Source organism: Lissotriton helveticus, chromosome 10 (assembly GCF_964261635.1).
Source record: "Lissotriton helveticus chromosome 10, aLisHel1.1, whole genome shotgun sequence".
Taxonomy (NCBI): Eukaryota; Metazoa; Chordata; class Amphibia; order Caudata; family Salamandridae; genus Lissotriton; species Lissotriton helveticus.
The window spans coordinates 243460831-243474978 of record NC_136071.1 but is presented as its reverse complement, the minus strand read 5'-3'; the positions used below and the strand labels follow the sequence as shown (position 1 = coordinate 243474978).

The 14148-nt window shown below is 42.9% G+C and overlaps 1 protein-coding gene across 3 annotated transcripts in view; it reads right to left on the bottom strand.

Annotated features, from left to right (window-relative positions):
- DHRS7B (dehydrogenase/reductase 7B) overlaps positions 1-14148 on the bottom strand; it is a 118913-nt gene that overhangs the window by 5504 nt on the left and 99261 nt on the right. For all 3 annotated transcript variants that reach the window (XM_078665233.1, XM_078665234.1, XM_078665235.1), the window contains exons 5-6: positions 11196-11288; positions 7715-7867 (exon numbers count right to left, since the gene is read on the bottom strand). In XM_078665233.1, the coding sequence (XP_078521359.1) occupies positions 7715-7867; positions 11196-11288 (246 nt within the window). The remainder of the gene's footprint in view (positions 1-7714; positions 7868-11195; positions 11289-14148) is intronic.

The window sequence follows — 14148 nt, the reverse complement described above, 5'->3', positions numbered from 1 at the left end:
TTTGCGAGTCCGGATCCGACTGAATCTTAGCAAGGTAATCCCTATATGGCCCCCAGATATTTACAGGACGTGACGCACTAGGGATCAAGGTGGAGTATTCTTCGCAGTTTACATTGCAAAATGCTAGACTCCGGAGCCATGCCTGCAGGGAAGGGGCTCTTTTGCTGCCCCATAAGAGGGCAACCTCTCGTTTAGCCAACAGGAAGCACAGAGCCGCCAGTTTCCTTATGTTCTTAGGGAAGTTCGCCAGATAGCCCAACAGCGCGATTTCAGGGGTGGGCGTGAGCTGCATGGACAGAATGTCACCTAATGTGGAATGAACAAGAGACCAATACTGGTGTATCTTGGGGCAAGTCCAAGAGAGGTGCGCAAAGTCAGCAAATGGAGCCAAACACTTCAAACAATGATGGGGCCTGTTGTGGTCTATTCTATGTGAGCGTGCAGGAGTGTGATACATACTTCGAAGGAACTTGAAGTGCAGTAATTTGTGCCTGCTATTCAGCGAAACCTCCTTGGTAGCCCTGCAACACTGCTCCCACTGATCATCCGTGATGGGCATACCCAGATCTGCCTCCCAGGCCACACGCACCTTAACGTCGGACACAGGTCTGGACGCCCCACATTGCTTATATAATTTCGAAACCAAATGTGCTCCATTAGAGCTCTGTATCAACAGCGTCAATGGCGGGGTTGGCTCGGGGGCTGAGGGAAAGGAAGGGAAAGTGGCCTGAAGCATGGAGTACATAGGGGTCATGACAAAAGTGTCCATAAAGGAGCGCTCCGAAAATCGAGCCTCTTCCGTGACGGAGAAAATGTGACCATCCGGGAAGAGGTCTCCTATTGTGTGAATATGAAATGTATCCAACGTACAGTGGACCAAAACTTTGCCAGTAATTGGAAGCAAAGAAGGATTAGGCAGGGGAAGTGCAGGAGAATAAACTGAGTCTAGTCCGAGAAGTCTGCGCAACCTGACCCACGCCCAGCATGTAGTGGAAACCGTCTGAATATCTTGAGGGTCTCAAGGGAACCCCGTGGGAAGGACATTAGAAAGAAGGCGCGGGAGTACCAGATCTACCTCGGGTTTTAAATATGGGACGCATGCGTCCGGGTGAAACCAGCGATGCAGGCTTTGCCTCTAAGTTAGGTCTATCTGCTTTGTGACATAGCTACCAGGGGGCTGAGTTCAGGTTTGTTTGGTGGTTCACCCAGACAAGGACTGTTGTTATAATTTAAGGTGGGTACTCGCCCCCTCAACTAATAACCCAATTTCTTATGCTAAGGAATTTTGAATTTGTATCCTTGTAATCTTGTGGACGAAGATTCCAACCGAGGAGTTTCTTTGAAGAACCAGTGCATAGGTCCTCTCAGAAGAATAGGAGGCAACAGCAACTCCTTTAATTATGCTGGGAACAGTGTATAAGGAGGAGTGTGAGCCCACTGTGTTCTGTATTGGGAGCATGGGAGGGTCATTTGCCACCTGCTCCTGCATACTTTTGTCCAACTGGAAATAGGGTGCACAGGTAGGTAGCAGGTTGTCTACTATTTTGTTTTTGTAATGAACACCTCTCCTCTCTTGGGCAAGGCAAGGAGCTTTGTGACACATATTACTCCCGGCCCTTGGCAATGAAAAAAGTAATGGTTAAACACGTTCCCTGGCCTTATGCAAGGTGAAGGGAGCAGAGGCCTGTAATCCAGGCTAGATTGGGTGGGTGAAGGGGTTATATTAAACCCTCCTCCATAATTCCCGTTGGTCACACGTATGAAAGTGGGCGTCTTTGTGTATGATTTAGTTAGTGTATTTTTATATTGAGTACTAAGTTAATTTTAATGAGAAAATGTGTGTATGTTTTAATAAATTACATGCTAGCTATGGGAGACTTCGTACGGCAGAGCTGTGACACGAGATGAAGGAAGCATCTTAACTCGTGAATTTCAAGCCTTTGCTATAGTTTTATTGGGAAGCCACTGTTAACATATTAGGCACTTTAAACTCCATTTCAGCTTTAGTTCTCTTAGGGAATACATTCACAGATGGTACATTTTTTCCGGACTGATGTCCTCAATGCCAAAAAAAGAAGCCACTTTAATTTAGCATCACTGTTGTCAATTAAAGTCATTGCCACTTATGTAAATGAATCGGAACAGGATAATGTAACAAGAAGACTTTTTTAATCCTGTTACTACTAAATGACATGCAAAGCATACTACAACAGGAGCAGGATGTTCTCCCTGCTCAGCTCCTCATACCTAGCCCAAGCATATCACAGACCTAGAATACTGACCACATCACTCCATTGTATGACTGGGCAAGCAAGGCCAGCTGACACACTTACCCTGCACACATACACAGCACAGGCTACAACATGCAATCTTTTTATAATTGTTGACCAGTGTTCAAGAGCAGTTTTCCGGCTTTGTGGTGCTGTGCTTGCTTGTACAAAACAAGAGAATGACTCTGATCTAACAGTACAGGAGTTACCAACAAAGTTGCTTTTTGTGAATTCTAAACTCACAAAAATCCACTCGATTTTTCCACCACCTGGTAACAATATATTTTGATTTAAAGGTATCAGTTGCCCAAGTCAGCCATATAGGAGATGGCGTCTCAACGAATCATGTATAATATAGGTGTGATCCCTGTTGCTATATAGACCTATTTCCCTTATTGATTCTGTTGTTAAAGGAATTGGGTGAATTCTGGCTTGGGCATCTGATAATGTATTTTCTGAAGTGCAATATGGTTTTAGGACTGAACTAAGGACAATCAGTTAGCTTTTGGATCTTTAGTTTATTTTTGTCAAGTATACGTAAGCTTTCCAGGGTTACCTTTACTTGGCTTTCATGGACCTGAGCTGTGCATCTGACTGTGTCAACTGATCTAAACTCTGGTCCATTTTAACAACTATGGGCGTGATACTGCTTTAATTCACATTTTCCATAGATCGCATTCTGGACTATCTGCTAAGGTCAGAAATGGAAGCAATGGAGAATACACAGAACACATTAATCTTGAGGTGTTCGACAAGGGTGTGTCCTTGCTCCAGTTCTTTTTATCCTGCATATTAACGGTTTAAGCGATCACCTTGCCCTTTAAAGACAAGATATGACACAAATCGGATGAAGATCTATTCTAGCACTGCTTTATGCTGATGACAGTTTTATTATTGTGTACTGCTAATGGAAAAAGCTGATCAATGCATTTGTTTCCTTTATGGATTATGTGGACCTCAACTATAATCAATCCAAAACCTGTGTTGTGAGTTGTCGACCTAAAACCCAAAGTATTGTCCCACTGAGATCCCCCAGGGCCCAAAAAAGCATTAAAAAAAAGAATTCAGCGGGATCCACTGATCTGCTTGAAAATTGGGAAAAAAACAAAGGGTGTGCTCCCGTGCTTTGTTTATTATCTGCCCCCGGGTGGGCTGGGTGCATTTTGCAAAAAAGGAGGGGGGTGCATGGGCCTATCGAACACCCAGCCTGGGGGCTATATTGTAAGTGAATGTGGGGGGCTGCACCCCCCCGCGCAGCCCCAGGGACCACCACCTTCCCGGGGCAAATTTGGAGATGGGCCACACGGCCCTCCTCCTAGAACCCTAGATGGCCCTGAGGACCGCCACCCCTCAAGGTCGGCTGCTACATTGTCCCGGGTGCTCAACCCTGGGATATTGCTGTTTGCTATGGCAGAAAATCTGTCACTTATGAGAGGCGGAGCAGAATTGCTTTTACACACATGGGGCTGCATGTTAGCAGTTCCCTATGAATGAATGAAAATGAATGAAAAAGCATTTATATAGCGCAATGGCTACCCTAAGGCATCCCAGCGCTATGTGTAAAAGTAAAGCAGGCTCCTGCAGGAGGTGGAGAGCCGGCCAGAGCGCAGAGTCTCCCCCGCGGTCCCCTACCCTTAAAAAGTGGGTGCTCTGGGTGGGACCAGGACATCCACACTACAGTCCGGGCACCAAGGGATAGGGTACCTGGGGCTGAAATTGGCCTGGAGTGGGGCCCCCGCAGCCCCCCTCCATTTTTCATTTTAAAAAAAATAAGAAAAAAGGGGCAAGCCCCGGGAATAGGACCCCATGGGAAAAAAAAACCCGGGTGGGGGGACACCTGGCCCCCCTCCCTTCAACTAAAAAAAGAAAAAAGAAAAGACCCGGCCATGGGGGATGAGGCCCCCGTGGCTGAAATCGGCCCGGGAAGGGGTTGTGCGGCACCCTCCCATTTTTTATTTAAAAAATAATAATAATACAAGGGCAAGCCCAGTGGGATGGGGTCCCCGGGGCATAAAAATGACCTGGTAGGGGGGCCTCCCTTAATACATTTAAAAAAGGAAAGGTCAGGCCCTGGGGCCGAAATCGGCCTGAGAGGGGGACTGCGCGTCTCCCCTCACCCATTGAAAAAAGGCCTGGCCCTGGGGGATGGGGTCCCCGGGGCCGAAATTGGCACAGGGAAGGGGGACCAGTAAGTGCCAGACAGCGGGATTACTGAGAGGAAGAGGCCACAACCCCTTTCTCCCTCACTCTGCAAACCCTCCTCCTCGCACGCTGCTGGTTGGAATAATTAATTCCACTTTACTCCTGAAGGCCTCAGGACTAAAGTGGGTTTGTTCCCCCAACCAGTAGTGTGCCAGGAGGCAAATTTGCAGAGTGCTGGAGAAAGGAGGCCTCTGTTGACCTCTCAGCAAACAAGTGTGTGAGAGTTACTGGAGGTGATAGAAGGGGAAGTTGGCCCCCAAGGACGTCCTTGGGCCAACTACCCCTTCTGTAACCTCCAATAAGTTCCACTTATCGGAAACTATTTGTTTCCTAAAAATAGCGTAGACAGTTTCTCCTTTTCGTTTATGGATTTTTATACTTTGTTTAATATAGGTTACCCCCGCCACTACCATGGACAACATTCTGTTGAAATAAACTTTTAGGATTCCAGTTTCATCTATTATAACGAGTGCGCCAGTTCTAAGCACATAAAAGGTACGTGGGGCTAACAAGAGGAAGATTGTTTTCCTAATAGGGCCTTGATTATCGGTCTTTCGTCAGGATATAGCAATACACAGTGTATTTTTATAAAGAAGCCTTATTCACGTGTGCATGGGATACTTGGTCTCCATTTCTGTTGACGGTTTCCATACTCGGGTGTTTACTGCTGATATTCTCTTTACCGTGATCGGTCGCTTTATGTGTTTCTAAAAATAGCATATACGGTTCCTCCTTTTTGCTTATGGCTTTTCTTAATTTGATTAATTTAGGCTACCCCCGCCACTACCATGGATGGCATACTGTTACATTAAACTGCTAGGATTGCAGTCTCGTCTATTACAACAAGCGCAACAGTTCTAAGCGCATAAAGGGTATGAGGGGCTAACGAAAAAAATATTGTGCTTTTCTCAACATGGGCCTAAGATAACAGTTTCTCATCATGATGGAGTAATACACAGTGTACTTCTTAAAAGCTTTTTTCCACATTTGTTGTGTCCTTTGCAAATGAGTAAATGAGGACTGTTGGATATGCATCATGATGCATTGTATTTAACAATAAGTTACTATCCTACTTTAACATATGGTTTACTAAGAACATTTTCTAGTAGGCAATGTTTTATTAATTTTTTTAATGATTGGTGAGGGCGGACTTCCCTCATGAATATTTGCGATATAGATCCTTATCGGGATTTTTTAACGATTCACGTCGTTGTGTGTTAAACTTATTTTTAATATCATTGTGCTTCTCTTGTATCCAAGAGACGACGTTTGAAATTTGTACTCCATCCACTACATTTGGGATAATTTTATGCTTCTGCTGTCTCATCTCCCCAATACAACAAGGGGATTCTGGACCGTATCTGTGTATAAACAGTCACAGACGTAACAGTCAAAGTTTGAGGTACCTAAAACTACCTTTCAATTTAGATTCCATTCTACTCTTCTAGTGTCTGGTGGTTACAACTTCTCTAGCTATTCCGTCCAAGGGACAATTTCAATGGGATAAGTGAAGTACTCCAAGAATTTCTAACACTGTTTATTGTAATTAAGGACTATACCATTCTTTTTTTGGTTCTTCCCTCTTTCTCTCTACTCATTTGGGTACTTGCTTCTAATTGTTGTAACATGGTCAAGCTTTGACTATGTCTCTACCAAGCACTTTCTTGGTTTCAAAGTTTATGAATCACTTTCAATATTCTAGTTGTATGTAACAACACCTGCATGAAGTGGTTGACACTGGGGAAAATTATCAATTTTCCAAAACCTACGTAATTTTTAGTGGTGTACTGTATATTTCTACCAACAGCCTTGAGAAAGTCGTCTACACGACGAAACACGCATCGGCTGTCTGCAGCCACGCTACAACTACATGTCAACAATATCAAGAATTTATACAATTCTGTATTTACATTTGGACTATATCATCTTGTTTTCTTTGGTGTTGTACTTGTAATTGAATCTAACGGATGACAGGGTCAGTTCAAACTACCTTGATGCCTTGCTCTGTATTATAATTTTTGATGATACAAATATCACCACGTTTGTTTTGATTTTGGATGTTTTTGTTTTTAAAAGTCTGTTAAATTCTGTGATTTTTTTTACTGTTTTAGCATTGAACGAACAATGTTTTTATAACTTTGTGTGTATTTTATGGTTTATTGGTTTACTTTTTAACTGAATAAAGATTACTTTGGATTTGATTTGAATCATGTTAGGGATCATTTGCTACATCTTATGCAACACCGAACAGGAATACTGGCTAAAGTACAGCCATGAGGAAACAATACAAAAACAAAAAATATAATTTACAAATATATAAACAATTGATGGTAAATATTTCATTTTGATTGATTGCGGTCATGAATTTCAATTATAAAATGAAAACAGAATATAATTAGTGTTGGTATCTGCAAAATGAATTGCAATACAAATAGGAGAAAAGAGAGATTTTAATGTGAGGAAGCCAACAGGCATTATAAAGACAGTGACATGAGGCACAAGATGGAAAGGAATGTGAAACAAAGTATAACAGTGTGTCTCACATTAAAAAGAATAGCTCTGTGGCCCAACAGAGAGAATACGGTAGTGTAGTTGAAGTGGAAGAACTAGTAATACAAAATCTATGAGGGATGTCAGAGTGATGATTTTTCAATAACCTGTAGAAAATTACTGACATCAAATGATTACCTTTCCTTCTGGTAAATGATTGAACTGTAAACTGCATCCATACCAGCCTCAGTTACCATATAAGAATTATTTGTAACCCACCAGTTACAATAGGAAAGTGCCATTCAACCTACCACATGAAAGATCCCACTTACCCTGTGATAGCGCCATCCAACCTTACATGAAAGAATAAAAGCCCCAAGCCCTGAAAGTGGCACACAATCCACCGTGCAATTGTCCTTAGCCATAATTTGTACCTTATTCTTCGGGAACTGCTGTCACTGCACATCTCATGACACAAACCATTTAGATTCCATTAACCTCTCTACCTTGTGCTAAGTTCTAGACCTTGCCTTAACTCCATCTAAAGTATACATGCCCATCCATGATTCCTGTAAACTAGACATATTTCTCTTTTAGAATGTTCAAAGAATCCTCAACATGAAGCTCCGACACTATCCACCTTATTTTCACACTGTAAAAGTGTTTAGTCTAAACATATTACATTTATAAATGCACGTTTTTAAAATCTACATATATCAATAAGCAGCCCCTAAGAAGATCTTAAATCTCACCTCCATATTTGGATCCATCTCCTGTAACTGCGTTGAGCGACAAATTGGTCTGTATGTAGCCAGGACTCACCACAGTTACATCGATTTCATAAGGCTCCATCTCTGCTCGCAGACAGTCAAAAAAGGCTTGAGTTGCATGCTTTGACGCTGCGTCTGCAACACAACAATGCAAATAATTTAGACAAGGGCCATCAAAAAAACACCCTAAAAAGTACTTCTTTTTGTTAATTCAAGGTAGATGCAGTGAATCAAATCCATTGGTGGTACCACATATACCCAGGGAGGCTTTAAAATGTGATCAACTTTAATCGGCAAGCCAAAGGATAAGCTTTCTTCATCACACGGTAAAAATAACATCTTAAATATTGCTGTCAGAGTATAAATTACCAACACTTATAATAAATGTTGCATAATAACCACAAGAAGTTGAACGAGTTTGACAGCTTTTTTTTAAAACAGTGCTATGTCTGCAAATACAATATTTTTCACATGAAGGAAAAACAGGAAAGGCAAAGCACAGTTTCAGGATTTGTAATGCAAGTCGGATATGACAGTAAACTGCTAAGAATAATAAAGCATAAGTGTGAAAATAATACAACTGTCCCAAGCACTAGCTGTTATTACATTTTTAAGGAGGCCTGCTCTGTGACACTCTGATTTTCAAATACAGAAATTGATTTGTAAAGATTGCAAACTAATAGTGTCTTCATCACTCATGCTAACTAGAACGAACCTGGTAAATTCAAGGTAAACAACATCCTAACGAATGGCTATTGGTTCAGCTGAATAATAAATAAAAGGGGAGGGTCAAAATGTTGTCTTTTGTTCCCAAGCTGGTCCTATTTTCTCTACTAATATATGCCTTCCATTCAATCCTATCTTCCCTGATAAAATATGGTTCTTTAAGGATTCTAGGGTGTTTGGAAATAATTTAGCTTTATCCGAGGGGCCAGGGGAAGTGGAATTGTATAACCAGGATGAGACTAAGTGGAAACATTTTGTGGCTAGATTGGGAACCAGAATTCACTTCGTATTAGTCCACCACTTGCTCTTTGAGAGGGTAGATTTGCTCCACTACAAATGACAGAGTAGGGCATTCTTCAGCAGGAGGGAGTATTTCTGATGAGAGTGGGTCAAATAAGGCTCAAGCTCTCTCTCAAGACATAGGCTGCTCAGACTCTATCATTAGGACTACCAGAGTCAACATCCTACTAGTGATTTTATTACATATATGGAGGACATGAAAAATAAATTTGGGTGAGAGGGAACTGAATACAATATTTTAAGACCTTAACATTTCTCTCTCAAGAACCTGCAGAGAAAGATGACTGATGTTCACAAGAGACCTAGGGTGGCAGAATGGAGAAATTTAAGTGTCACAGATTTTATTAGGCAGCTGCAGGGTGAGACAATTCAGCTAGAAAGGCCAATAGAACTTTGACAGTTAGAAAACACATACTAGATGAATAGCATAAGAGTGATTGGTATTTAGGAAGGAGCAAATATGCAAGATATTAAGCATCTTGTGAATTGAGTTAAACTACTACACTTCAGGTTGCCTGGGAATTGCTTTGGGATGAAATTTAAAGGGTACAAAGAATCTCTCCACCGAACCCTGTACCATCTTTATACATTTTCATATTTCTTAATACATTTCACTTCTTCCCCTGCTGCATGCCACACATTCTCTCTATTAACAGATTACATGTGTTGGCTCCTTCGTCTTAGTACTTGCAAAGAATTTTCCGTCATGACTTGTGAACCCAATTTACGGGACGCAACTCTTTCTTGGACAGATCCCCTTCCACCTGCAGCTGATCCATTTTGTTGGAGATTACCTTATTGGTATATGTTAATTGTACAGCATTGTCCATTGAAATTACATTGGGAAATCCTTTCCTTAAAGTATCCTCGGTAAAGGAACTGCATTGCCTATTGTTACCTTTAACGCACATTGCAGGTAGTGGCCATTTAATTAATGTATGTGCTATGAATGTTTAAAGAGACTTGTATTCATCTCATGCCAGGGGAACTGCAGCGCAAATCTGAATTCAAAGTTTGCTGAATAATACACCCAGATGCAGCAAATTATGTAGCCAGTAGCTTTCTTTAAGCAGTGCAGCACACAAGAGAGCACTGACTTCCAGCAACTAGTGTGAGCAGGAGCTCACACACAACAAACCAAGGAATGAATCTTCATGAGCTGTGGCATGGCAGCGGACCAGACAAAGGAAGCAGCCTGGGATTGCAAAACCGCGCTACCTGACATCGTCACAAAACATATGCTAGATTAACAGAATTCCCACCTCAATGGTCAGCCGCTCATCGACCACACATAACCATCTATTGTAAACAGGTAGAGAGGCAACTACAATTAGTTGTCTGTGTTATATATACAGAAAAAAATAAATAGATGGTCGTAGGTCTTGGTTGATGATTCAGTCAATTTGCTTATTGTATTTTTTTCAAAAGGACGCAGCCAACGTGTTTCACCTTGAAAAGGCTTCATCAGGGTGAGAGATATTCACCACTGGAGGATCAAATTTCTTGTCTCTATTCAATCGGGCGTGCAGTATTCTTTCACTAGTTGGTTCACAGACCACAGGTATTAGCCCAGTGGCCTGTTGGATTATCCCAGCTTTATGAATGTGTAAGCAGGATTTCGCCTGTACGTATATTGTCAGGATCCTGTGATATTCACAGTTGTGAGTAACTTCTCTTAAAAGAGAAAAGCAAAGAATCTTGGGACCAGCATGTGCCTAATTAGATAATCGATCGTCAGTTGCGCGGCTCCTATTCACAAACTCTCTTGGTCTTTATGCGTGAGTTGTGTTTGACGCCATTGCACCCTGGATGCTATTAGAGTAGGGCAATTTGTCTGAGAGACCACTAGGCTACTACCTTTGGTCTATGAACCAACTAGTGAAAGATTACCGTCATTCGATTGAATGCAGACAAGAATTTTGATCTTTCGGAGTGGTGAAGATCTGTAACCCTAATGAAGCCTTTTTTAAGGTGAAATGCATTGGCTGCATCCTTTTGAAAAAATACACTAAAGCAAAGTGACTGAATCATCAACCAAGACCTTCAGCCATCTATTTATTGTTTTCTGTGTATAGAACACTGACAATTGATTGTAGTTGCCTCTCTACTTGTTTATAAGCTGTGGCAGAGCAGCACTGGAGTTGACAAGCGGTACATGCACAATCCCATGTAAGCAGTGAGATTTGTGAAGCAACAGATGACATAGAAACACATTGCGCATGGGCCTTAACCATATGGACACAGGTAGAACAACTATACAGTAGGATTCCACACACTCTTCACAGCAGTCTTGGGCAACTTCGGATCAAAATAATTGGATCAAGATTAGATTCATTACAGACTCTCAGTCATTTCAACAGGAAATCAGTCAAATGTAACAAATACTAATCTGCTCACCTATGACCAGATTACTGTAGAATGTGAGACAAATACTTACATGCAGATCTGAAAGGAATGCTAATTTTGCCTTGAACACTACTGATGACGACTATATGGCCAGATCTCTTCTTGATCATCGAAGGTAGAATAGCTAGAGGAAAAAAATGGATTAAGTGAATGGAATCATGAATGTGGTCAGTGAAAACAACAATACATTACACTTTAATTTCCTAAATTCATGAATTACCCTTTTGAGAAGTGGAGAGAGGTAAATAATGGAACTTTTATCCACAAGGTTCTGCTCAGTCAATCTCTCCTATCATTAATAAGTGGTGATGTGTACTTCCTAGCAGAAGGACCTAAACAGTTTCAGAAATAGATGTAATAAAGATTTGTATGCATCTACAACTGCATAAGCATGTGATTGCCATATGCCAACACTCCTCAATCCCTGTGCATGTGTCCTCACCAGCTGCTAATTGGTATTACCAGACCCACTGATGGCTAAGGGGGCGGGATGCATAATAGTTAAGAGCTTACTAGGAGTAACGTATTCACCTTAACTGTGACTTAACCCTACTCTGACACCACAACTATTTTCCATTTTCAAACTGTGGGACGATTCCGCAGCAAATGAAGACAAGAAAGGGGAAGTAGAAAGACAGCCTTAGGCAGCCTAAACCTAGACTAAGCTTTTGTAGAGCTTCCCGGACAAATTTAGCATAGCTCTAGGAGAAAGCCTCAAAAGCATAGTGTCAACAAAATGCATTGAGCAGTCCCATCAAAACCAGGAATAGGTCTCAAATAGGTATGTGTCTGGAGAATGCAATTGATGCTGTCTGATGGATCTTGGGCTCCAGGCTCCATTCAGTGAGCAACCCTGGGCGACGCATGATATTATCCATCTGACTTTTGTAAATGTAGAAGCTACTCAACCAGCTTCAATCCCCCAAATGTCACAAAATGTTGGGATTATAAATGTAGATTCATAACTTCGTCAAAAGTGCAAGGCTTGCTTTACATCCAAGTTGTAAAGGACTTCCTCAGCCAAGGACTTTTCACGTAGGAAATAAGTGATAAGAGACTTCATGTCTCCTTGACATTATTCCGAACTTTCTTTTCAGTATTTTGGGCATGGGGTCAAGATGGCAGCCGTGTGAGGACGGTCGATTGGACCCTCCTACCAACCTGGCCTTGAGCTGATTCTCTCCTGACTGCTGACCTTCGGCTGGCGGCTACTGATGTGGTCTTAGTCGCGAGACTGTTTGGTGCAGTTCAGGAGCATTACCGGATGCAAGGGCACAGCAATTCTGTATCGCATTGCAAAGATGCTGTTGTGGCGGGCAGGCTTTGGTAAGGCGAGACGGAGAAGCCACTGGGAAGTCCGGCCCCTTGCTATGGCCCCGATGGCACCCAAGCCAACGTGCACGCCCAGGCTTTGCTGAGGAACTGCTGCAAATGGTGCGGCATTCTGTAAACCCAATACACAATTACACAGCCCAATACACGGCAAAGTGATACATCTTCAGGTAAGGCAATTACCGGTGGCAGTGACCCTGGTTCGGCGACGGGCGGCCCCAAACGAGGAGGGCGAAGCTCAGCAACGACAATGGAGGAGTTTTTTTAGGAGTCGCGCTCGTGAAATGGCTACTCGGGGGGGGGGGGTGGCGGGGAGGATGGCTGAGCAAAATTCTGACTCCTTGGTGATGGTGGTATCTGGAGGCTCCCTCCAAGTCTGCAGTACCTCCTCTGATGGATACTGCCCCAGAGAATAAACTAGTGGGGGATACCTTAACCATGAGTACTAGGCCATGCACTGAGGGGCCACTACCAGTGGGGTCCAGCTTGGTGGACAAGTGAATAATGGGACAGGTTCATCAAGTGGGTCTGGGTCTTGCCTAGGCACCCAGCGTACTGACCCCCACTCTGTAAAAGTTTTGCTTGAGTATGAGGATAGATAACTCCTTTGTGTATGTCCCTATCACTGAGAGCAGCACCAAATAAGTTGGGAGGGGGGCAATTCAATAATCAAATGTGATGGGCCACCAATTGCAAGCTGAGTTGGAAGTGGGGGAACATTTCTTCTCTCTATCTGATCAGTCGGAATGGTTCAAGGAAGAACACATAAGAGACAAAGAAGAACATCTCTAGGAAGTATTTCTAGTGGTTTGAGCAGACTAGACAGGACGGGTAGTAGCCCGTCGCCTAAGGAGGCTCTGAATGACCCACGCCTGATGATTAAGAAAAGGGAGCAGCAGCAGGAGACTGCCTTAGGGCTGAGGTGGGACTATGCTACAGCGCCCTTTCTGGGCGAGAACATTGCAGATGGAAAGGAAACTAGCCTGATTCACCCCAATGTTGTTACCTTGGAAACAATATATCAGACATCATGGCGCACCATGAAGAAACACGGGCCGATAGTCGTAAAGCTCAGAATGCCATTCGGAAGCAACAGCAAGGCATTCGTAGAATGGCCAAAACATGTTCTGAGTTTTCCAAAAAGTGAGTGAAGTGGAGCATAGAGTACTCAGGCTGGAGAGTGAACTAGGAGCACACAGGAAAGCATGTGAAGTTATTGAACCGCATGTGTCTGACCCTTTGGAAGCTTGAAGAGCTTGAAAACAGATCAAGACGTAATAACCTTTGGGTGTTGGGCATGGAAAAAGGCTTAGAATGAATAGACAATAAAAAATAAGTAGTGGAGCTATTCAGAACAGCCTTCCCGGAAATAGCCAGATGGAATTGAGACTTTAAGATTTAGCGGGCACACAGATTTCATCAGCACCCCAGGCATGTGCAGGGGCATATGGGCAATAAAAAGAGAGATTTTGGTCTTCAGTGGGAATTTCCTTCTCAGACAGGCAGTTTTTGAGCTGGCTCGCCCAATCGGCGACCTACAGTTGAAGGTTGCTCATTCTTTGTCAGGCCCAATTTTTTCTACACCACCGTGGAGTGGAGGATGTGCTTGAGGCAGCCGATACAACATTGTTAGAGCAGTTGGGCACAGGCGT